Below are 26,780 nucleotides of genomic sequence, written 5' to 3' on the forward strand. Positions count from 1 at the left end.
ACTGGCAGGAAGCAAGGCTTTAATGATGGTCTTGCAAGATCCGGTGTCTGGTGAGCAGGCACAACCAGTCTCATCACAAGCAATTTTGTCTCCTCGTGTGGAATTTCCTCCCCCAGCTCCTCACTGGCTGAGTACTGTGGGGTGAACAGTATTCCCGGATGTTGCCTAAGTTTATTCCCTCCCTCCTGCTGGGCGGGCCCCTCCCTGACACCTTGTTTCCTCCTTTCCTGTGCACCTATCCCATTCTTATGTTTTGCATTCATCAGTAGAATGAGTCTGCATGAAACCCTATTCCTGTTCTTCTGTTTTGAACCCACCAATAGAATGAGTCTGCATGAAAATCCTAGGCATCCCACCCTCCCTTTGTTTGCCCAGACTTTCTAGTTTTGTAATCCTTACAAACACTACATACATAAGTAAGCTGTTAGGCAAGTTTGGCTGGTAGTAATTTTTCCGCTCAAAGCCAAAAGTCCTTGAAAATGAACCACTTTAAGTTTTTTTATTTCTTACAAATTCGCTGCATCCTGCAGATCCTTCTATCTGTAGAAATAGATGCTATTTATTATGACAGTTTCTTTAGTTGATTTTCTTTAGCAAAACTTATGAGTTTTTTCACATTAAATAAGTATTTATTGGGGCCACACTGTGTAAAGTAAGTGCTATGCTAAAGTCTATGAGAGGATAAATGACTTGCTTCCAACCTGGAACTTTGTTGAAAACAAAAGAAAAACTATAGAAGAGTTGGGATAATTTCATCCATGTATTGTGTTAAGAAAATGTTATAGAATCATAAATACGAACAGTAGTGTTCACTTAATAAGATCAGGGGAATATCATTATGGAGTTGAGATTTGAGGCAATTCTTGAAAGAGAATTTGGCTTTCAAGAGTGGAATTTCAGCAGAATTGAAAGAGACACGTGTACCTTTCAAGAGTGGAATTTCAGCAGAATTGAAAGAGACACATGTACCCCAATGTTTGTTGCAGCACTGTTTACAATAACTAGGACATGGGAGCAATCTAGATGTCCATCAGCAGACAAATGGATAAGAAAGCTGTGATACATATACACAATGGAATATTAGTCAGTTATTAAAAGGAATGAATTTGAATCAGTTCTGATGAGGTGGATGAAACTGGAGCCTATTAGACAGAGTGAAGTAAGTCAGAAAGAGAAACACCAATACAGTATACTAACTCATAATACGGAATTTAGAAAGACAGTAACAAAGACCCTATACGCAAGACAGCAAAAGAGACACAGATGTAAAGAACAGTCTTTTGCACTCTGTGGGATAAGGCAAGGATGGGGTGATTTGAGAGTATAGCAGTGAAACATGTATATTACCATATGTGAAATAGATGACAATGCAAGTTGGGTGCATGAAGCAGAGCACTCAAAACCGGTGCTCTCAGACAACCCAGAGGGAGAGGTGGGAAGGAGGGTGGGAGGCGGGTTCAGAATGGGGGCACACCTGCACCCAGAGCCAATTCATGTCGATTTATGGCAAAAACTGCCTCATATTATAAAGTAATTAGCCTCCAATTAAAATAATTTAAAAGAAAAAGAGTGGAGTTTCTATTTAAAAAAAAAAAAGAAAGAAATAAAAAAGGAATTCACCAGAAATCCTTACCCACTTTAGATTGGTGAAACAATGTATTTTAAGTTCAATACATTTTCAGAAAGTGAATTCTAGTTATGCACTTATCATTGCTTTTCACCTTTAAATTCAATTTGCTATTTGTCAGAAAACAAGTTTTCTGAATGGAGAGGAACTGCTGTGTCGAAAAAGAAAAGTTCAAAAGGTAGGGGAAAAGTAGGCTTACTGGCACCAATGCAAGAAGAGACATCTGTTACCTGGCAGTAAAGAGTACTGGGAGGTGAGCTAGCACGTCACAGCGAGAGGTCCCTGCCCACGGAGGGTGATCCTGCCTCTCACCCAGAGCACAAGGGAGTTCCTCCTAGAAGGAGCACTTTCATATTAAAATTTGACCTTAACCAGAACACCTCATTTCATTTAGGACCATAATAGCACAACCACTTAAAATGTGAGAGTGAGATTTGAGGTTTTCTTTCAGAAATGATTTAATTAAAAAAGAAAAGCTAGATATTTTTAATCATTCTGACTGACCATCACTTCTTATGACAAACAAATGAAGGAAAATAATTATTTACATTCCTAGCAGAAGCAAAACCATCAATCAGAATTCCTGATGGCTGGTAATGTGGACTCAGCCAAATTAAAAGAGTTCATATATTCTCATATAATCGGAAAGTCCAGCGATCAGTCTGGCCCTAAACACAGCTGGCACCATGAACCCAAACAGTGGTGTCTGGACTCTGCCTGTTTCCATCTAGCAGCAGGTTCTTTAACTGGTGGGCTAGAGAGCCACTGGCAGATCCTACCAGCTTGGCAACCCCCGCAGAAAGAGTGTCCTCCAACAGTTTCATGAAAAGTGAGGTTTCTGATTGCACCATCCCTTCACAGTCCTGGGCAAATGATGGCCAGGCTTGTCTTAAAGGCCCATTGCTATGACTGAGGGAGGGTTCATTTTCTAATCTCAGCCCTGGAAAAAGAAATTCACTTGCGGGAAGAGTAGAGTCAATGGGTAGGTAGGAAGGGGTGCTAGATGACATAAAATAGATGTGTCTGTCTCTCCATCTCCCAGGTAACTTAGGTAGCCAAATCATCCTCTGAAATATTATAATAATCACATGCCCCAGATCTGGGGGAAAAGATGGCAATTTACCTTTCATTGAAATTGGCAGGGGGTCAGTTTCTGATTTAAGACAAAAGCAGTTTGTCTTAAAGAAAGAATATATAGTTTCTTTTAAAGTGCTTAGAATCTAGATTTTTCTAAAACTTATGTTAAATACTACTCATGGTTTACTGATATTACACACATATGTATATCAATTAGAATATCTAGGATTATTTTGATAAAGATTGTTTTTGTGAATTGTCATGATTTATCTTGCCCTCAAAATCCATTTTCATTCACTTTATATATACAAGAAGAAGCATGATTTAATTGTACAAGATTTCTTCATATGATACATAGACATTTTTTATTATAGTATAGTTGATTTATTAATACAATTTTGTGTTAATTTCAGGTGTATAGCAAAGTGATTCAGTTATGCATATACATATATTATTTCTTTTTTAGATTATTTTCTCACATAGGTCATCACAAAATATTGAGTGGAGTACCCAGTGCTATATAATAGGCTCTTATTGGTTATCCATTTTATATATATAGTATGGATGTTTATCCCAAGCTTCTGATTTTCACTCCCTGCCACATTTCCCCTTTGATAACCATGTTTGTTATCAATATAGGATTTATACATATAGACATTCTTCAAACACTAGGATTAATAAAATATACAAGTTAAAAAATGTATAAATCTTCACTCTTCAACTCTATTTGCTTAAGGATCTTTTCAATAGAGTTTCCCCCAAATTGTTACTTATGTGCATGTTTTCTGAAACACTTAAAAATATAGTAAAGGTCATTCTTGTAATTGGGAATTACATTCTTAATGTAATTTTGAAATAACATTTTTTTTCTTGGATAGTATATACTCCCCCTCTCTTCTTTGCTCTCTAATTTTTGGAGAAAAAATTTAGTGTCAGAATTTTCCATAAACTGCCTCTTCAAATGTGAATTCATAATTAATGTTTTTATGAATTGGATATACAATACTTTATTTATACCACTGTAGAGTATAGGTGTCTTTCTTGAGCATCCTGGAAGAGCGTGCATTGCTCTTGTCTCAGAGGAGTAATAATGGTCAAGTGTGCCTGGCGGTTTCCTCATCTGATTAACAAGGCATGAGGAGGTTAAGTGAGTTCTTTCATAAGGCTTGTGATTTATTCTACAGTGCATAACCTGTCTGTGAAGCTGGGCTTTGGAACCACTACATAGACAGCCCCTAACTTTATTTTATAGAGCAGAGTCTCTAGGCCCTCCAGCCAGAGCCCCACTTCTTTTGAAGCTGATTCTGGCTATCTGGCAATCAAAGTAATTTGTATGAAATCAAAAGGAAGGGAATGAAAAAGCAGTCATGGAAAATGCTGTCATATACCCTCTCTGCTCTGCTTCAATTGTGAGACACCGACTTTCAAGAAGCATCACCTGTGTCAAATTACTCAGTAATATTTACCTCTCATTTTTTTCTGCCATATCAATAACTAGCTCTTGTCATCTTCAAAGTGCTTCTCAAACGTTAAATAATCTCAGATTACACACTCTGTTCTTTGCATTTATCTTGACCAGCTGTCAGAGAAGGCGATTTATTTCCGCTCAATTTTATTCCTCTTGACTGTGCGTGTGTGTGGCATCTGTAAATAAATGTGAATGGAAATTGAAAGGTACAAGCAAGTGTGTTTCCATAACAAAGTGAAGTGAAGTGAATTCACTTAGTCGTGTCCAACTCTTTGCGACCTCATGGACTGTAGCCCACCAGGCTCCTCCCTCCATGGGATTCTCCAGGCAAGAGTACTGGAGTAGGTTGCCATTTCCTTCTCCAGGGGATCTTCCCGACCCAGGGATCGAACCAGGGTCTCCTACATTCCAGGCAGATGCTTTAACCTCTGAGCCAGTTCCATAACAAAGGCAACACATAATTTTCCTTAAACAAAATAACCTTCAGATTACTTTCAAATTGCTTATGGTTTTGTTGTTGGATACTCAGAGTATGTTTTCATCACTTTTTAATCTTAATTCTTAAGTAGAATTTTTGAAGATGTGAAGACGAAAGAAATCAAAAAGATTTTAAAAATTGCTTAGTGTTAAATTTATTTTGTATTTCTTTAAAATATCGTACCATACTAGGCAGGACTGTTGGTGAAATAAAATTTAGAATATACATTAAAAGCAGTTCTTTAAGTAATTAAAAGTAATATTTTAACTCTAAACTTGCATTACTTCCTGAATTTATAGTTTCTCATTTTTTTCTGATAAAAAAGGAAAAAATATATAAATTCTTACTATATTAAAATTTTCTCTTTTAAAAATGTGACCGGAGTTCAACTAATTTTGTATCAAATTTCAGTGAGTTTAGTCATTCAGTTTCAAGATACCAAGCAGCTGTGTACTACATTGTCTACAGAAATACTCTCTAATACACAGTTCACTGAAGTGAATCTGAAGAGCAAAAGCAATTCTTCCCATGTTCTCTATACCGTTGTAGTAGAAAGCCTTCCGAGGTTAAAAATCAGGAGATTAGCAACATATCAGCTTTCAGGTGGGCCTCTTCTAAACACTTACAATTCACTTATTCTCCTGCAAATCATTATTCCAAAGATTTGATTCACTTGTAGCCCCACTTGAGTCTTAAATCGCATTTCAAAGCACTTCTATCATTCATCCATTTTCAGAACTGCCATTTAGAAGTGATGGGAATTTGGCACCAAAATCAATGAGAGGATATGATATGAGCTCTTTCCAATTTTTTCTTCTTCGAACACTGTCTCAAGTACAGTCTGTGAAATCTGTTTTTTAAAGTTATTTTTCCGTCTTGGTATCATTTCAATTAAATCGAGTTCTTGAGCTTGAGATATGTATTCACATAGTTTTTTAGAGAAGGAAATTCATTGTTACTATTGTTAATTTATAACTAAAGTTGTTTTACAATTTTAACTTAATGTTTTTACCACTGATGTTTCTCATCAGCTTTTTACTCTCAAAAATGTATGCCTAGACTTACCACTGTCATCTCAAAATAGTTGCACTAGTTATGTCCGATTGCTATTGTTATTTAGTCGCTAGATCATGTTCCACTATTTGTGACTATGGACTGTATCCCACCAGGCTCCTCCGCCCATGGGATTTCTCAGGCAAGAATCCTGGATTGCCCTTTCTTTCTCCAGGTGTTTGTTATTAATACCTGCTAACATATGTATGCACTTAAATGTGTTTGATTGTCTTTCCCCTAGTCAGTCTAGACTTTATGTCATCATTTTATTTTTTTAATATATAGGGGAGGTAATTACCATTTTATTGGTAAAGAAACAAAGGGGTAAAACTTTATTAACTAGAAAACTTAATTTTGCATGTGTTATTTTCATTTCTTCTGTCAATTAATTGTCTTATGAATGGATTTATACTTTAAGTATCTGGTGTACACATCTGTTTGAGGGTTCAAACATTATTTTTGTACTTTTAAAGAATTCAGTTCAGTTCAGTTCAGTTCACTTCAGTTCAGTTGCTCAGTCGTGTCCGACTCTGCAACCCATGAATCGCAGCACGCCAGGCCTCCCTGTTCATCACCATCTCCCGGAGTTCACCCAGACTCAGGTCCATTGAGTCCGTGATGCCATCCAGCCATCTCATCCTCGGTCGTCCCCTTCTCCTCCTGCCCCCAATCCCTCCCAGCATCAGAGTCTTTTCCAATGAGTCAACTCTTCTCATGAGGTGGCCAAAGTACTGGAGCTTCAGCTTTAGCATCATTCCTTCCAAAGAAATCCCAGGGTTGATCTCCTTCAGAATGGACTGGTTGGATCTCCTTGCAGTCCAAGGGACTCTCAAGAGTCTTCTCCAACACCACAGTTCAGAATCATCAATTCTTTGGTGCTCAGCCTTCATCACAGTCCAACTCTCACATCCATACATGACCACAGGAAAAACCATAGCCTTGACTAGACGGACCTTAGTCGGCAAAGTAATGTCTCTGCTTTTGAATATGCTATCTAGGTTGGTCATAACTTTTCTTCCAAGGAGTAAGCGTCTTTTAATTTCATGGCTGCAATCACCATCTGCAGTGATTTTGGAGCCCCAAAAAATAAAGTCTGACACTGTTTCTACTGTTTTCCCATCTATTTGCCATGAAGTGATGGGACCAGATGCCATGATCTTCATTTTCTGAATGTTGAACTTTAAGCCAACTCTTTTGCTCTCCTCTTTCACTTTCATCAAGAGGCTTTTTAGTTCCTCTTCACTTTCTGCCATAAGGGTGGTATCATCTGCATATCTGAGGTTATTGATATTTCTCCCAGCAATCTTGATTCCAGCTTGTGTTTCTTCCAGTCCAGCGTTTCCCATGATGGACTCTGCATATAAGTTAAATAAGCAGGGTGACAATATACAGCCTTGACGTACTCCTTTTCCTATTTGGAACTGTTGTTCCATGTCCAGTTCTAACTGTTGCCTCCTGGCCTGCATACAGATTTCTCAAGAGGCAGATTAGGTGGTCTGGTATTCTCATCTCTTTCAGAGTTTTCCAGAGTTGATTGTGATCCACACAGTCAAAGGCTTTGGCATAGTCAAGAAAGCAGAAATAGATGTTTTTCTGGAACTCTCTTGCTTTTTCCATGATCCAGCGGATGTTGGCAATTTGATCTCTGGTTCCTGTGCCTTTTCTAAAACCAGCTTGAACATCAGGGAGTTCACAGTTCACATATTGCTGAAGCCTGCTTGGAGAATTTTGAGCATTACTTTACTAGCATGTGAGATGAGTGCAATTAGTACTATAACAAAAGTAACTATTTTTATTGATCATCTCTCTTAGTTTTGTTAATGGGGTAAACAGCATCCATTAATATGAATCAGTTAAAGTATGTGTTCCTCTTTTCCTATATTACAAAAAATATATTGATTAGAAAAGACAGTGAGGGAATTATAACACTCTTTTTTCTAGTTTGTTGAAAATGTCTTAGCCTAATATAGACGCTTATGAAGTGGAAATAAATGTCTGCATTTATTTAGGAATTAGGCCCTCAACCTTTGTTTGCAAGGTTAATCTTGCACTTCTAGGCCTTCCTTTTAATGGCAGTAGTGGTCATAATCCTAGCTGTGGAAATGGTGGTCAATGTAATGATGATAATAATGAAGATTATTCTAAGAGTAATTCCATTTAGGTGAAATTTATTTTGTGAAAAATGTCAAAAAAGTTTCTGGTTAGGAATAGAAAAAAAAAGTTTAAAAAAATTTTAATGTCAAAGAAGTTTGAAAATTTGCTTTTTAAAAAAGAAATTGGGAATATAATTTAGAGATAAAATTGAAAATATTTTCTTATATATATTAAAATATTATTAATCAAAATTTTCACTTTCCTGATATGTAATTCTTTAATTTTTGCAGACAATGTAGCTCATATTTAAAGTATATGAAATATGTTGTTAAGCTGTGATGTTGGCAAAAATATTTGGATTGTTAGTATTTTTTCTCCTTAGTACTTAGGCATTTACTTCACATCTGTATAATTTCTGGTTGGTCTTCAATTATTTTTAAATAAAACATGATGTATTTATTTCAAATTATCTCTAAGTTTCCTCTTGAGATAACTTTCTATGAGTAAAGGTTATCGATATAATCATATATGCCTGCTCTCCACTGAGGGGCAACTTTCTGGGCATGCAAAGGCAGCATGCCTTTATAGGAGAAACATGAGTTGCAAAATTTTTAAATGTTTATACATAAAAGTATCATTAAAAAGAAAAGGTAAACAGTTGAAGGAAAAAAATTGCAACATAAGTTTAAAGCAATACTATCCTGTAAGTGTGCATTTATTTATAAACATGCATGTATACACATGCGTATATGTATATGTACATTTATTGTTGCTTTAATCATGAAATCGTGTCCCATTCTTTTGCAACCCCGTGGGCTAACGCCAGTCAGGCTCCTCTGTCCATCGGACTGTCCAGGCAAGAATACTAGAGGGAGTTGGCATGCTCTCCTCCAGGGGATCTTCCTGACCCAGGGGTTGAACCTATGTCTCCTGCATTGGATTATTTACCACTGAGTCACCAGGGAAACCTATATATGTACATATACGTATATATTAAACAAAATACTTACATATACATTATATATATGTACATATGAACACAATTAAATAAACCACCAAAAGGAGCTTCCTAGAAAAATGAACAAAAAGCTTCACAAGATAAGAAATATAAATGAAGAATAAACATACAAAAAGCTTATCTCTAATAATCAAAGAATTGCCAATTAAGCTGAATTATCCTACTATGTGATAACACATATTTTGAACACTGGTAATACCCAGAGTTGTCAAGGATAAGGAAACAGACTGCCTGCATATACAATTTTCTAAAATAGACTTTCAAATATGCATATATTCTCAAAAGATATAAAAGTAGTTATTCTATTTGCCCAGAAATTCTATGTTTAGAAAATTCTTCTAATAGAAAAATCATTAATAAGTGCTGAGAAAACTTCTGCCATGTTCCAGGGTAGAGTGCTGTTTGACTAAATTATGCATAGCCACGGAATGACATGCCATGTAGCCACTTAAGTGGTGTTTTATGGAATACATACAGCAAGAAAACATGTTTATTATATATCACCTAGTAAAAAATAAATAACAGAGAGTATGATGATGACTTGTCAGGAGCAAATAAAATCACATTTATTTGCATATGCCGAAAAGTAGGTGTAATTAGAACAATAGGTGTAGGTGTAATTAGAGCAGTTGTTTTGAGGTACTGAGAACACAAATAAATCAACTATTACTTAATAAAGCTTCCAAATAATTATCTATTTATTTATTTTGCTATTTTTTATATTTTTGAATTTTCAGTCATAAATGTGTAGACTTTTAAAAGCAAGTATAAAAAGTTTTTGTTATAATAAGATTTTTCCAACATTAATCTCTTAGATCTTCTGTGCCCCTTTCACAAATAAAAATGAATGACATCAATAGAGGTCAATTACGCTGTTAAACCAGGATATCCAAAAGGAATTTCATCCATTTGAACTATTTTATCCCTGATTTTGTTTCTCTCCCAGAGGAGATATTTTGCTTGCATTTAGACCTGACATATGAACCTAAATAAATGAAAAAGGTATTAAAAAGCAACTTGACCAAAAAAGCCATTGCCCTTGATGGTAGTGGATAAAGGCGGTGGTAAGGGAGATGTGAAAGTGATTGAAGGGGATGACAGAGTTTGCGGCCTGGATGGCAGTATTTATGGAGCTTAGGAGACTAGGAATGCCGCTTATGAGGGCCTGTGGGTATCAGAGTGCAGGGTAAATGCTGAGGAGGGAAAAATGTGGTAATGGACAGGGAGTTTGGCCCTCCCACTAAGGAGGTGTACTCTGCCATAGAGAGTGCGATAAAAGAGCTATATGTACTTATATAAGTCTGTGTTTTGTGAGGGTTTTTTTGTCATCAATATTTGATGTGAAGTTCTAAACTGTAATTCTCTTTTCACAAATGTTTGATTAGGAAATGCATCTACAACCACCACTGTGATAGACAGCAAGAATGGATCTGTGCCCAAGTCCCCTGGAAAAGTGCTGAAGAGGACAGTCACCGAGGATATAGTGACGACATTCAGCTCCCCAGCAGCCTGGCTTCTGGTCATCGCCCTCATCATCACATGGTCAGCTGTGGCCGTTGTTATGTTTGACTTAGTGGATTACAAAAATTTATCAGGTAAGGTCCATGAAGTTCGGCTCTTACACGAAAAGAAGCAGTGTTTTCTCCAGCTCTAGCTTTGTTTCTCTTTGCCCCACAAATAAAGCATCCTCCTACAAACATGCTTGAAGGCCACTGAGGGCTAGTTCCCATCTTCACCTTTCCTTCTTTCCTTCTGTTTTCCTTATAGATTTCAAATGCAGCCTTATTTGAAGAGCTGATCAAAAGCTGAATGCTATAGTCCCATGAGGATAATGATCCCGAAGCATGGTGGTAGTGGATATTTGGTTTGGGAATAGGGATTTTATCAACCAATAGTAAAGGATAATTTGTAGATCTGATACTTCGTTAGTACTCCTTTATAAAGGAGTAAAGAGTAAGGGGTAACATTAAACCAAACCAAATAAAGCACTTTTGGATAAATGGAAAATTGTATAAGTCCCCTCACCATCTGGTCCCAAGCTTCCTTCCCAGATATTCTCTTTGCTCCTCCCATTGCATGCATACCCAGTCACTCAGTCATGTAAGACTCACTGTGACCCCATGGACAAGCAGAAGCAGTGGAGCGGGTTGCCATGCCCTCCTCCCGGGGATCTTCCCAACCAGGGATTGCACCCACATCTCCTATGTCTCCTGCTGGCAGGTGAATTCTTTACCAATGAGCCACCTGAGAAGCCCTTGCTCCTCCCACTGAGACGCCCTATTTTGAGTTTTCTAATTATTTGTAATGAGATACTATGACCAGCCATGTGTTTTTATAATTTGAAGTGAAATAGGTATAGCACAGAGCTTCCCAGGTGGTGCTAATAGTAAAGAGCCCACCTGCCAATGTAGGAGACATGGGTTCAATCCCTGGGTTGGGAAGATCCTCTGGAGGAGTGACTGGCAACCTACTCTAGTATTCTTGCCTGGAGAATCCCATGGACAGAGGCACCTGGCTGGCGACAGTCACAGGATCGCATAGAGTCAGACACGATTAAAGTGACCTAGCACATACACACGCAGGAAGATCACAAGTAATGAAATCTAGATTTTCACTGTGGCCTGTTCAGTGTTTGAGTATGTTGTTCATCTCTTTGTTCAAGATCTTTTTGTATTTTTTAAATTATATTTGTTAATTTTCACATCTGCCATGCTCTACTGACTGAGTTCCTTGAGGGAAGGAATCAGTCAGGTGCTCTATAAGTGTTAAATAAATAGATGAATGAGTTTATGCTTATGCCTTTGTCTCATAAGTAAAAACATTTCATCAACCTCTTGATGTGCTCATTCATATTTTCACTGAGCACCCCCCAACCCACCTGTTCTTTCTTTAGTAGGAGTGGATTCAGTAGAGCACAGAAACTGTTACGTTGCCTTCTATACAGTAAGAGATCCTCTATTTCTTATTATGGTATTTTGCTTATTCAACAGTTATTATCATCAAGTATCTACTATATGTGCCAAGAAATGACTAAGTTAAAAGAAATGCTAGTAGGAGTAAGGGGAAGTCGTAAAAATGTATGCTTGGGTTTATTGACATGGAGGTGTGACTAAGTTGACTCTGCCCCCAGAGCATTGTAGCTGGGCTAAAGTGAGTATGAGCATCATACAACAGAGAGACAAATCCCATGATGCCAGCCAGAGCAAAAGGGCTGTTTATAGAGAGCCATAAGCATCTGCTTTAAATAGGCAGTTGTTTCGATACTGTGTGTGTAAGGCAGCCTCTTAAAAGAATATACTGTTAAAAATGTGAATAATATAAAATATGACCTAGAATTTTAAGTGAAAATCAGTTGGTTACATTCCTCTAGGAGATTTCATTTCCCTTGAGCCTAGTTGGCTGTGATATTTCGTCCGTTCTTTTTTAGACTTTCATTCATTCAAATTTGAGAACCAAACTGTAGCTCAGTCGGTAAAGAATTTGCCTGCAGTGCAGGAGACCCGGGTTCGATCCCTGGGTTGGGAAGATTCCCTGGAGAAGGAAATGGCAACCCACTCCAGTACCCTTGCCTGGAAAATCTCATGGACAGAGGAACCTGGTGGGCTGCAGTCCATGGGGTCACAAAGAGTCGGGCACGACTGAGCGACTAACACACACACATGGTCATAAAATATAGTTCTTCAATTTTTATGGTAGATGTATTTTAGAATTGCATGTAAATCTAATATTTGTAAAGTTACTATTTTAATAAGTGTACTAAAGAAATTACTGTTGAATTTGTCTGTAATTATTTGATAAAATGAGCAGCTACATATAATTAGACTTTCAGGTTAGAGTATTTGAATGCAAGACACACTTATAGTCCACAGAAGAGCTTCCTTGGACTACTGTAATGGGAAACTATGGATAATGCCTCTGTTACTGGTATTTCATTTGATTGGCAAAAAATAACCTCTGTATTCCTACTACTTCATTTCTTCTTTCGAGAAGTGCTTATTAAGTACATCTTCTTTGCGAAGACTCCTCCAGTTCTCTATATTTATTATTGACCTAGCCATCTCTCCATTCCCTGCAAAAAGAAACCTGCAAGTCATCCTTTAAATCTGCTGGGCACCTGATCAATTACCATGCTGTATGCCAGCCAGCCTTCTTGCCCCTCATAAATTGGCTTCCTCCTCGCATGACTGCGGTCTCCATTACTGCACTTTAGACCTTGACTGTCTTTCAAGGGTGCCAGTGCACTTTTCTTCTTGCCGGCCTCATCCAGTCTCTCCCTTTTAACATTGCCCTTAAGGTATCTTCATAAAACATAAATTTCATCACGTATTTTTGCCAAGTGCAGCTTCCCTGGCATGAAATTCAAGTCCTTGGCTTGGCCTTTATTTTCATCTTGTGATTCCGCTCATGTGCCCCATTTTACCTCCCACTGCTCTCACCTGTTTCTTTCCCTAGGAAAACATACACTCTCACTCCTCCCCGCCTCTGCTCATGTTGTTCTTTCCCCATTCCATGATCCAGTATAGCAGAAAGTGTACCAAAGAGGCTAAGAATGTTTGCTCTGGTACTGGATTTCCTCGCTACTATTAATAAATCCAGATCTTGGAACTTTCTAGCTGTTGTGAGAAAAGTTGCTTGGAATTTCTTTGCTTCCATTTCATCACTTAAATAGTGGGGATAATATTAGTACCCGTGCAATAAGATTATTAAGGAAATCATATAAATGAATTTATTTGTGGAGTGTTTAGAATAGAACCTGGTTTATCACAAAGTACTGTTTACATTTTAATATCACTAGTAAGAGACTCATTCCCCTTTTCTTGAAGCATGGATTCATCCCATTTTTGCTAAACATTTCCAGATTTCCTAGGAAAAACTTGCTGTGCTCTGCTTTCCTTTTCTTAGTCCCTTAGGGGCACCAGTATTATCAGCAGCTATCACATTGTATTATTAGTATCTGTTTACTTGTCCATCTTATTCAGAAACAAACTTATTCAAGGAAGAAACTCTCTTATTCATCTCTGTACATGAGTGTCTGTTATGTAGCATATGTTTTGGTGTATATTGCTTAAAGGAATGAATAATGCTAATATTTTGATTTTGAAATAATTCCATAATTATGAAGAAACAAATATTTATCACAAAAATTTTATTTCATCCAGCTTCTGAGCAACTTAAAAAATTAATAAGTCATTTAATTTTTAAGTAGTTTTAATTTAACAAAATTATGTGTGTGTTAGTCACTCCGTCGTATCGTACTCTTCGCCACCCCACGGACTATAGCCCACCAGGCTCCTCTGTCCGTGGAATTTTCTAGGCAAGAATACTGGAATGGGTTGCCATTTTCTTCTTCTTCAAATTTTGGGACTTCCCTATAGCTCAGATTGTAAAGAATCTGCCTGCAATGCAGGAGACCTGGGTTCAATCCCTGGGTTGGGAAGATACCCTGGAGAAGAAAATGGCAACCCATTCTAGTATTCTTGCCTGGAGAACCCACGGACAGAGGAGACTAGTGGGCTACAAATTTAACAAAATTAGAATAAGGAAATTAAATATGTTTATAAGATGAAATGATACTTGTCATATTTTGTAATAGTCATCTACGGCTGCATAGTTAACTATCTTAAAAGTAAGAGGTTTAAAGAATAATAAATATCGCTGTACACAGTTTCTGTGGGTCAGGAATTTGGAGATGGCTTAGGTGGGTGGTTCTGGTATAGGGTATATCTTGAGGTTGCCATGGAAACACCGGCTGGGGGTGCAGACATCTGAAAATTTTTCTGGGGTTGTGGAGTCATTGGCAAGATGTCTCACTCACTTGGCTGCCAATTAAATGCTGGTCTGTCCTCAGAGCATGGCACCTGGTGTCTCTAGACTGAGTGATCCAAGAAAGAGCAAGGCAGAAGTCATAATGCCCTTTATAACCGACACTTGCAAATCACACACTGCCGCACAGTTCGTCCTTACTCAGCGTTGGAAGAGACGGCACAGTGGTATGAGTGCCCGCAGGCAAAAATCACTGGGCCGATGTGGTGGTTGGCTACCACATACTGTATTGTCAGAAAGGTATATTGCCAAGTTATGAATCTTAGGATCTGAAGAAGGAGCATTCAGTTCTCTTACTTGACAAAGAGAGACAGGTGCAAAGAGAAAGATGGTGTATTGGAATGACTGGTATCATGTGGCCATATCTAGGAAAATAAATATTCTCTAATGGATTTGAAATCTTAAAAATCTCAAAACTAAAATTCTCAATGAGATATATATATATATATATACATAATTCTTCAAATAAGAAATTCAAATACTTTTTGCTAATTAAAATTTGAATAATTAATTTCTAGAACCAAAAGAGTATTAGTTCAAGGACATTGTATAATTACAGCATAAAATTCTAACTCATATTAACCACTGGTTGGATAGCATACATACACTTATGTTAAAATTCTGATTTCTTTTCTCCATTTATTATGTTTTTAATCTCCCTTTGTAATGTTGTTTTTACAACAACAACATTTTTACAGAAAAAACATTCACTTCATTGAGAGTTTCAAAATGTAAATGATTTTCTTATGCTTCTAATGCCATTTTTAATTGGTGCCTTTCAAACATTTACTAGGGATAAATATTATTACTATGATGAGGCTTCTGTACTGCATAACAGTCTTTGAAATATGTATTGTTAATGTTTAAAAACAAGGTTGGTGATAGAAGAAAGCATATCAGAAATAGTTCTGAAGGCCAGGCAGGTTTACTGTCCTTGGGCTCTGGCACTTGAGAAAAGTAGATAAGCAACTCCAATATATTAAAAAATGTGTACAGAGAAATGAAAATCTGTTTTCATAAGCAAGTACTGGATTGGGAAGAATGATTCTCATCTGGGCAGTCTTCTCAGTTCCCTATTTTCTGAATTTGATTTGGTTGATCTGTGTATAATCTACTTGTGAAGCACTAGTAGAAGTGGCTTTTAATACGTGCTTAATTCAAAAGATTGGGTTCGCTTATATCTCTATAGCCTACAAGTTAGCATTACTAGGCGGTTAACATTTTCTTGTCTGTAAACTAGGGATGACACCTGGATTTCTGGTCTGAAAAATCTGTGACTTTGCTTCATCTTTTCAAATAGGACAAATTTTAGGACATCAAAATCAGATGCTAGATAAGAGATCTCACCTACCCTTCATTTCTTACTAAATGCAATGTTGAAACACTATTCCAATAATACTGTTGTCTACTTTGATCAGAGTAGAGTCACTATAAGTAATGTAAAATAGGGAATTTATTTTATGTGACTTGCACATTCTTGGAAGCTGATTAAGCAGTCTCGATGAGGCTGTTGTAATTTATCTGGTACAGGGTCAGAAGTCGACAGAGTTGAAGACAGGGTAGAAGAGAAACATATCTTTTTCTTCTCTCTTTCTAAATTCTTGGCTAGGGCCCCTCTAGCAAAAGACAAATTAACAAGCGAAAGGCATTCAGATTTATTTATTTATTTATTTATTTATTTTATTTATTTTTTTTTTTAGTTTTTATTTTTAAATTTTAAAATCTTTAATTCTTACATGCATTCCCAAACATGAACCCCCTCCCACCTCCCTCCCCATAACATCGTTCTGGGTCATCCCCATGCACCAGCCCCAAGCAATATAAGTTCTATGTGACATAGAGCCCTTCATAAGGAAATGAAGACCTTGAGAGGCAGTTAGACCTGAGCATTTTAGTGGTTGCTTTGATGAAAAGTGGTAAAAAAAATGTGACAGGACCAAAAGGGTCTGAGCTAACTGTAGTGAGCTGGAGGACACAGTGAGGCCTGTTCATTCAGATTCCTCTGGACTTCTGGGGACAAGGACATTACTTTCCTCTGGGGATAGTGGGTGCCCTCTCACAGGAGGGTTTATGACCAGCTTCAGAGGAAGATCAGAAAATTCTTGCACATGCTCTTTCTCTAATTCTTCCAGCTTGGTATGCTATGGAGCCACAGGTTGGGGTAGCATGTCCTGAACCCCTTCACTGAAAAAGACAGATGGAAATAGAATAGGGGAGACTAAGGATGAATGGAACCCTCGTTTGACTCTTCACCTGTAATTACGATGATGTGGGTGAGCTTCAATATGAGCTGGTACCTTCCGCCCTGGGAGGACACGAGCCTTCCACCAGGGTTTCGAGATGCTGAAGGAGGAAATCCAGTGGGGACTCGAAGAGATGCAGTCCACTGCTGTCAGCAGTCAAGACCAGCCTATGTGTTTGTCATAATGTGCATTGCATGAGAGATGGCAAAGCCCGCTCTACACCAACCTTCAGAGTATAAACAATGGTTATTACTTCTATTTTGTCTTCCACAGCTCCTATAAATTTCTCTCACACCCAGCGGTTACCTGGAATATTCCTATAAAGGAATCCTGGGAAACATAGTTCCAGTTAGAGATTAGAGAGCACAGGAAGCCACACCATAGGATGACTGTATCATCCAAAACAGGACACCTGCGAGAGTGGAATGGAGATCACAAGGCTCCTAGAGGCCGTGCCCCCAAGCTTCTGTAGACTCAGCCAGGAGGTCCTCCCAGAACACAGAGGGGGTGTCCTGATAATTTAATGACTCAGTATCAGAATTTGTGGTCTTTGTTGATACTCCTTATAGACTTCTTTGTCTTATTTACAGATACAACCTTCTCTCTAAACAATAAATGCAAGCAAGTAGTATTGTTAAAGAAATGACTACAAACTTAGATGCCTTTGTGGATGTTAATGATTTTCCTCTAGCTCAGAATGTACTGGAATAAATTGTAGTGATTTGTGGCTTTTCTTAACTTAAGAATAAGGGTCATAATTTATTAGCATCTTCATCCATAAGAAGGGAAAATCATTATGTGGCTATATCCAGGGGGGTCTCAAAGCACGTAAAGTAATTTTTTGCAGGCATTCCACAAAATGTTTCAAAACAATTTTGAAAAAATAGAGAAGATAATCTATGTAAAACATACCTGCTTGGCACATAGGAAGCACTCATTAAATGTAACTTGAATTTGAATCTTATTACCAGGAAGTAAGATCAGTAATCTGAGAAGAGAGCCAGCAAGAATATGACAGTAAGAAGCATCAATTTCTTATGAAAGTCTTGCAGACATCTCCTGATGTGCCTTTTAAATAGATTTTCTAATGAGGTGTGCCATTTATCTACTGCTCTTGAAAATTAATTTCCCTGATTTTTTCTTCCCCTGGCACTTAGCCCAGTAAAACAGGTGCACTGTTTGTCAGGGTATGAGTTTAGAGAAGCAAAATGACAGGGAAGACCCAAAGTCAATCAGAATGTTTAAATTTAACATTTAATAGTTATGTATATATGTATATGTGTGTCTGTGTGTGTGTGTGTGTATAGAAATGACTGTGTGACTATATATATATGAATGTGTTATTGCATTTCAGGAGACTTGGAAAACTGGAACACTAAATGCAACATTTTAAGACTTTATCAATTCTCCTGTGTACTGAGTTTTCAAGAATAGTTGACATTTTGTGTGCTTCTTATTCTGATTCAAGTCTTATCTCCAACCCCACATTTTCTGTTCAGTGTCCCAGGCTTCTTTAGTCCTCTTGGTCACCATATCTAAAAGGATACATTTCATTACTTAATTCCAATCTGCTCTTAAACACCTTAAGGAGATAGCAGTTTTTGTAGTCCAGTGGTTCCCAGATCTTAATCAAATTTTGTTGATTCTTCATGAAATGAAGAAAAAGATAAAGAAGAATTTATCCACTTTAAAGATGTGTCCTTATTTCTATTATTTATACATTTTTGGTCTTAAAATTCTCTTTTGAAATGATGATAATGGCAGATACTGTTTCTGTTACAGTTTTCTAAATGACATTTTCTTACAAAATAAAAAGTTAGCAATTTGATGTTGGGCTCCAGGCTTTTGCTGGTGGCAGTTTTCAAGGTCAAAAAACCCCATATTTGATACCAATGCTCTATTCCATTCATTTGAACCTTGGCAAATGATAGTCTATATTTATAAATGCATCTAGTTGGATACAATTGTAAATTATATATCAAATGTTAATACCCACTTTTCAATGGTCCAACTATTAAATATCTTTTCGTGCTGTGCTTGGATTCGCTTCCTTAAAGAAACCTTTTCTGAACTTTCAATGTAAATCAAGGTACTCTATCCTAATTCCCCATTATATCATTTACTCTTTACTCACAGCACTTATCGCAAGTTGTATATCTTTGATTGTGTGTGATTATTTATTTAATATCTCTCTTCTCCACTGATCTGTTAGTTTTGCAAGGAAAGTGACTGACTGTTTTATCTGCTTGATTTTTCTAGTACTTAGAAGTGTTTAGCACTGTGAGCTCAATAAACATCTAAATGAATGCTAAGATGAAAGAATGAATATATAAGTAAATAAAGGAAGATGTGGTAGCATTTTTTATACTCTGAATGCTGAGTAATGAGCATAGTTGTTCTTTATGATGACTTTGAAAGTGTTAGGATTCACTTTTTAAACTTCTGTTTCCCTGATTGAAAAACTTAAGCATCTCAAAGTAAAGATTGTCTCATTTATCTTAAACTATTCTTGTTACCCTGCTGACTGCCTGCCACACATTGTTCAGTACAATTTGTATGAGCTTAACAGGAGTTATTTGCTAAGCGTATATAGCAAGCAAACAAGCAAAGCCACCAGACAGCAATAATAAAAGAACACAGGGACTTTAAGACCCGAGTGAAGTAGTGGAGCGCAGGCTCTGGACTGAAGCCCTCACTCCAGTTAGTAGCTGTGTAACCATGGAAACACGACTTTTCTGTGCCTCAGTTTCATTCTCTGTAGGCAGTGATAGTATCTGCTTCATGTGGTTCTGTGAACATTGAATGAGGCAATATATTCAAGACACTTGGAATTTTGAATGGCACATAGTAATTGTTAGGTAAATTGTAGTTAGTATTATTTTAATTTATTCAGTGTTTCAGAAAGATGAATAGGCATATTTCAAAAAGATGGATTGACTACATGCTTTCCAATTTTAAATATCATTTGAATATACATAGATTTTCCCAGTTACACAATTGAAATACAACAATTAAAGTATTCTATTTTATTTTCACACTGAGGGAATGTTCTAGCCTTTCTGAAATAGTTTGTTATTTTTGTATAATAGATAATAAGTACATAATTCATGACCCTACATGCTATATTTTAATGTGGTGAAAATAACTTTAAAATTATTTCTGTGGCTAACATAGTGATAGAATAGCTAAAGAGAATATGTAATATAATCAAGAGTTTCTCAAACCAAACCTTAACTTGATGAAATACATGTTTATTAAATAGTCAGAATATGCTAATTGGTATATTAACCTCAAATTTACTATCTTTCTTCTTCACTGGCCTGCTAAGTTTATAACATACTGATCCAAGTAAGTCATCTAACTGGAGTACTATGATATTTTAACTCTTCTTCTGCTACCAGAAAATTAATTCTATAGCTTAGAAAAAAATCTGTAGAAATCTACTAATATAAATCTACAGAAAACTTGCTTTCTCATTAATCTCTATTAATTCATGTAACATTGGGATTGTATTTATATTTCAGCTATAATATACTTTTCTAAGAGGAGGAAAGTTAATTTTTTAAATTGACGTAATAACATACACACCATGCTTATTAATAAAAGTATTAAATTTTTCTTAAATTTTTCTATAGATGCTTGATAAGAATAAAAAACAACAGCCAAAAGTTGTTTGTGACTTTTATTTCAGAATATAAAATGCCCTTGGATATAAAATGACATGGATCTAGCTCCAGCTAGCTGGAAATATTCCAGGCTTAAACATCTGCAACGCAATTTTGCCAGCAAAAAAATTGGTTGATTGGGGTCATATTGAGAAAGAAAGGTGAAATGTACATTTATTTGCATTAATGCTTCTTACTGCCTCAAAAAGTAACAGTTGAGGTACAGTGAAGGACAACTTAGAAACATACTGTGAAACTGTTTAACACCGACATAATCACACAATTTAAACTAAAGTTGCTTGTGTTTAATTTTATTAAGTTTCCACACAAGTGTACATTTCTAAAATATTGAATTTAGTTAATAGTGAAGATGAGTGTGGGAAAATTTCAATTGCAAAAATGTTAAAAATCAGAAGGAAAATACTCATGCCTCAGATGTTGAATGGCAAGAATTGGAGCTATACTCTGACTATTTAGATGTAGATTAGAAAAAGTCACAGTCATTGCCTCAGGCAGTCAATAAAACAATGAACTCACTAAGTCAGTCAGTTCAGTCATTCAGTCCTGTGGGACTCTTTGCAACCCCATAGACTCCAGCATGCCAGGCCTCTCTGTCCATCACCAATTAGCAGAGCTTACTCAAACTCATGTCCATCGAATAGGTGATGCCATCCAACCATCTCATCCTCTGTTGTCCCCTTCTCTTCCTGCCTTGAGTCTTTCCCAGCATCAGGGTCTTTTCAAATGAGTCAGTTCTTCGCATCAGGTGGCCAAAAGTATTGGAGTTTCAGCTTCAGCATCAGTCCTTCCAGTGAATATTCAAGACTGATCTCCTTTAGGATAGACTGGTTGGATCTCCTTGAAGTCCAAGGGACTCTCAAATTCTTCTCCAACACCACAGTTCAAAGGAATCATTTCTTCGGCACTCAGCTTTCTTTATAGTCCAATTCTCACATCCATACACAACTACCGGAAAAAAAACCATAGCTTTTACTAGAAGGACCTTTTTCGGCAAAGTATGTCTCTGCTTTGTAATATGCTGTCTATGTTGGTCATAGCTTTTCTTCCAAGGAGCAAGCGTCTTTTAGTTTCATGGCTGCAGTCACTATCTGCAGTGATTTTGGAGCCCAAGAAAATAAAGTCTGTCACTGTTTCCATTGTTTCCCCATGTATTTGCTATGAAGTGATGGGACTGGATGTCTTTATCTTAGTTTTCTGAACGTTGAACTTTAAGCCAACTTTTTCACTCTCCTTTTCACTTTCATCAAGAGGCTCTTTAGTTCTTTACTTTCTGCCATAAGAATCTATGTATCTGAAGTTATTGATATTTCTCCTGGGAATCTTGATTCCAGCTTGTGCTTCATCCAGCCTGGCATTTTGCATGAGGTACTCTGCATATAACTTAAATAAGCAGGGGAACAATATATAGTCTTGACGTACTCCTTACGAACTCACTAAAATTGTGTGTTAATCAGGATCCTAGTTTTTCTTTGCTTTAAATGCATCTAAGTATCTACATCTGAAATTTTTTTTCCCAAAATTGTAACTCAAATGGGTTTTATATTTTAGTATCTGATGCACTTCAGGGGCTTTGTGTTCACCCTTTATTTTTTGCATCATTCTCACTAACAGATGGCACAGCCTGACCTTGCAATCTAATACAGGCAGTATCCAGAGCACAGAGGGAGGAGAGAGAGAGACAGGAAGAGGATGATGAGACAGGTGGAGATGTTGCAGGAAGGCAGACCCCTTCCAGGGCCCGAAACTGGGCTCTTGTCTAACACTCGGAAACGAATTGTCTGAGGAGACACATGGGTTGACAAAGCAAGAGATTTTATTGGGAAAGGGCACCCAGGTGGAGGGCAGTAGGGTAAGGGAACCCAGGAGAACTGCTCTGCCGCGGGGCTCGCAGTCTCGGGTTTTATGGTGATGGGATTAGTTTCCGGGTGGTCTTTGGCCAATCATTCTAATTCAGAGTTTTTCCTGGTGGCGCATGCATTGCTCAGCCAAGATGGATGCTAGCGAGAGGGATTCTGGGAAGTGGACAGACGCGCGGTGTCTCCTTTAGACCTTTCCCGAACTCTTCCGGTTGGTGGTGGCTTATTAGTTCCGTATTCCTTATCAGGATCACCAGTCATAAAACAACTCATGCAAATGGTTACTATGGTGCCTGGCCAGGGCGGCGGTTTCAATCAGTGTGCTTCCCCTAACAGAGAGAGAAAGGGAGAGAAAATGACTTGGGATATGGGGTTATCAGGAATGTTAAAAGATAAACTAAGGCAAATTCAAAATGTTAAGAATATGAGCAAAAGCTGATTCATATCAGACTGCACCAAACCACAAGTGGTTAGCAGTGCTCTGCTGACAGGACCTTGGAAAAAACTTATATCGACAAGTGTGCTGTATGCTCTCCTGTCTGACTCTTTATGACCTCATGGACTGTAGCTAGTCAGGCTTTTCTGCCCATGGGATTTCCCCAGCAAGAATACTGGAACTGGTTGCCATTTCCTACTCCAGGGGCTCTTCCTAACCCAGGAATGGAACCCAGATTTCCTGCATTCCCTGCATTGTCAGGCTGATTCTTTACCACTGTACCACCTAAGAGAAATTGTAAAGAATCTGCCTGCAGTGCAGGAGACCAGGGTTTAATACCTGGGTCAGGAAGATCCCCTGGAGAAGGGAAGGGCTACCCACTCCAGTATTATTGCCTGGAGAATTCCATGGACAGAGGAGCCTGGCAGGCTGTAGTCCGTGGAATCACAAAAAGTGAGTCAGGACTGAGTGACTAACACTTTCACACCTAGAAGAAGAGGCAGAAGCAAAGGAAAGGAGTCATTTGTTTGGCTGCAGCCAAAGCCTTTGCCTTATTTGGGAAGGGCTAGTTGACTCTTTGCAACTTGTTGTCCTTGGATCTAATTTCTTAACCTTGAGGCAGTTAAAGGCTTTAGTTTTTGTTTGCTTACAAAAGCTGCTATGGTTTTAGAACCACCTGTTTAATGGCTTTCTAACAAAGAAGTACAAGTTACTGCTTCAGGAAGATCTTGCTTTTTAAAAGGGATTATTACCCTTAAAGAAATATGTGTGTAGGAGGGTGTGGTATGATAGGAGAAGGCCTCATGAAGGTATGTTTTCAGTGTTGCTACATCTAAATGTTTCTAGGTTTAAATGACATCTCATTCCTGTATCTTCAGTCTTTGCTGTATTCCCTCTTTCCATTCTACATATGTTGATGTGTTTTCTAACTTGAAAAAACCGACAAGTTTCCTTCACTTCCCTATATCCCTATTTAGCTCTTAATGCAAACCTTTTTGTTTCTGTCCTTGTAGCCAAGCCCTTCTAAGAGATAATCTGACACTATTCTATCACTTTGCTGAAATGTTTCAAATATACACTTGATTTCTAAATAAAGAAATGGAACAGATGAACAAAAGAACAATTAGCATAGTTATCTTCATCTCAGTTAAATCTTGCAGTACTAGAACTGTTGACTGACACTTGCTTATTAAAAATATGACCTCTTATGATTTTTATTCTTTTCCAATTGTTTTTTATTTTATTTTTATTTAAATGTGTTATTTTTTTATTGTATAGCCTGTTAACAATGTTGTGATAGTTTTAGGTTCAAAGGAAAGAGTTGGGGGGAGAGTGGGTACATATATATGTATGACTGGGTAGCTTTGCTATATACCTCTTATGACTTATAAATCTTCTTTAGCACCATTAGCTTCTTTCCCCTGTTAGACAATACCACCTTATTCCATTGCTGTGATGACTTTGTGTTTCCCATACAAGTGATGAGTAAGTTGCCATCATATTTAGCTTGCTTATCTTTAATATATGGCTTTCAGTCTAATAACAGGATCAAGCCTTCCTTAAAATGGTCAGATAGTTAGATTAAAGGCCAAAAACAGTGATACAGCTCTAAACAATTAAAGCATCCACAATAAATTTTAAGAAATACATTCTTCCCACCATGGGAGTCAGTAAGTGATTTTTATTTTGAAAAAAAAGAAAAAAAAGAGCTCATCAGTGTTTTTATTTTCCTCTTATTGATCTACTTGCTCAGAAGTTTGCTTATAACTGAACTTCACACATAATAACTTCCCAGTTCACATCTTTGTCCCTAATCACTCTCCGATTTTAGAAAGATAGTCAGATGGAGCATCAAACTCAAAATTCCTCACTGGGCTGATTGTATTTCTTTCTAGGCCTGCCTCCTAGATTCCAAATCCAGTTTCCTGTTTCTGCGATTAGAAACATCAGACTCCTCACACTCTTTCCCTGCTACTCATGAACATTCAGTGATCAAGAAGAATTGATTCTACTTTCTAAATGTGTCTTGATTCTGCTTGTACTCTGGCCTTGTCTCTCTAACTCCTGCCTTAGTTTCCCCCAGATTGTTAGAGTAGCCTCATATTTTCTCTTTGCCTCTAATCTTACCTCTGCCTCTGGCTCATTCTTTGGCCAGACTACTGAAAATTGCAAGTCTCATTGTATTATTCCCCTGTTTAAAATTTTAGATGTATTCTTTTACATATAAGTATGTATATGAAAGAATACATGAAATAATGAAAGGATAAGTCAAAATTAACAAAATTAGGTAGCTGTCAAAAAAAGAGGACACTAGAGCAAGTGATCAGAATAGCAACACCGATTTCTCTCTTACTTTCTTTTTAAAATATTTATTTATTTATTTGTCTATGACACCGGGTCTGAGTGCAGCACCCAAGATCCTCAGTCTTAGTTGCGGCATGTGGGATCTAATTCCCTGATCAGGGATTGAATCTGGGGCCCCTGCATTAGGAGCACAGAGTCTTGGCCACTGGACCAGCAGGGAAGTCCCACAATTTTCTTAAGATGTCCTCTTAAATGGTTTTTGACTTCGAGAACTCATAAATGTCTTTTTATATTTTAAATAATTTAAATTAAGCCCTAAAATCTGAAAACACACTGAAGCAAATGAATCTAATACATATGAAGTTATTGGTATAACCAGAGAAAATAATTACTTCAAATAACTTTAAAACATACAATTCAGACTCTCTGTCCTTATTGTGGTATAGTTCAAGTACAAAAAGAAATGAAAAGAGATCTGAAACTCTGTTCACTGTTTTTATTGTTATTGGCAGTATTGTTGCCATTTTATTTGAAATTCTTAATGGTATACTATATAAAAAATGAAGTAACTAGTTCAATTGATATTATTAAGAAATAAAATTTTCAACAGAAGAGAAGAAGTGTATCATAGCTGAAACGGTGGGTGAAAATTCCAGATTTTACTTGGAGATATCAGTGTAAACACATGCCTTTTTTGAAATTTAATATTTCTTGCCACAACAATCCAACTCAATGAGCACCGCTGCTGATCAAATTTTAGTCTCAAAATACCATTTCCCATGACTCCTTCAAGAAGTAGCTGATTCCAGACTTTGGCAAAAGAAAGATAAAAACATACTTTGGACATTTTTTGACTTCAAACAAAAAACTATCAGACAACTGATGGAAAAGACATGTTTATTGAAGTATTTATGGATCTTGGATTAAGAATTTAAGCATCTAAGATTTGCTTTAAAATATTTAGTAAGCCAGAAAAAAGAAAAGGATGGGAGAGAAGAAATATATAACTGTGAAAATGTTGATAATTATCAAAGCTAGGCGTGGTGAATTTGTATTGTGTCCCTTTGGCTAAGATAAGACTGTGTCTTCCAGAATTCCCTCGTCTGCATAGGTGCGGGTTTGTGTGAGCCCGAAGAATCATTGTGTGGGAGACTTGAGAGGCAGAGGCAAGCAGCACCAGGAAGGTCACTGCAGCGGACCAGGTGCAGCTGCACACGTCTGTTGTCACTGATCCCTCGGCTCACCTTGTTGGCGTGGTGACAAACAGCCCCTCCTGCAGCAGCCCCAGCTCCTGCCAGAGCCTCCTTTTGGCTTCGTCAGTCCTGGCTGAGGTGCATAGTTAGCTCCATGGGAAGTGTGACAGCTTTGAAGAGGGAGGCTTGGAGGTCATATGACCGATGCAGTTTCCATTGTGTTATCTCAGCCTTCCCAGGCTCCAGATTCCACTGCCTTCTTCCCTTTTCACCCGTTTTTTGTTCCCAAGTGCCTGTTGTTCCGTCTTCAGTCCCCAGCACCACAGGCATTAGGAAAAATCATTCTTAGGGTGGTGACCATTAGAAATACCATAGGAATTTTATGAATCCAGCTTTTTATATCCCCATATTCTGAGGGTTATTC

General features: G+C 37.4%; 1 protein-coding gene across 50 annotated transcripts in view; it reads left to right on the plus strand.

Annotated features, from left to right (window-relative positions):
• Positions 1–26,780, plus strand: part of TRDN (triadin) — a 406,058-nt gene that overhangs the window by 48,934 nt on the left and 330,344 nt on the right. For all 50 annotated transcript variants that reach the window (XM_060419417.1, XM_060419418.1, XM_060419419.1 and 47 more), the window contains exon 2: positions 10,201–10,410. In XM_060419417.1, coding sequence (XP_060275400.1) covers positions 10,201–10,410 — 210 coding nt within the window. The remainder of the gene's footprint in view (positions 1–10,200; positions 10,411–26,780) is intronic.

Source organism: Ovis aries, chromosome 8 (assembly GCF_016772045.2).
Source record: "Ovis aries strain OAR_USU_Benz2616 breed Rambouillet chromosome 8, ARS-UI_Ramb_v3.0, whole genome shotgun sequence".
NCBI classification, from domain to species: domain Eukaryota; kingdom Metazoa; phylum Chordata; class Mammalia; order Artiodactyla; family Bovidae; genus Ovis; species Ovis aries.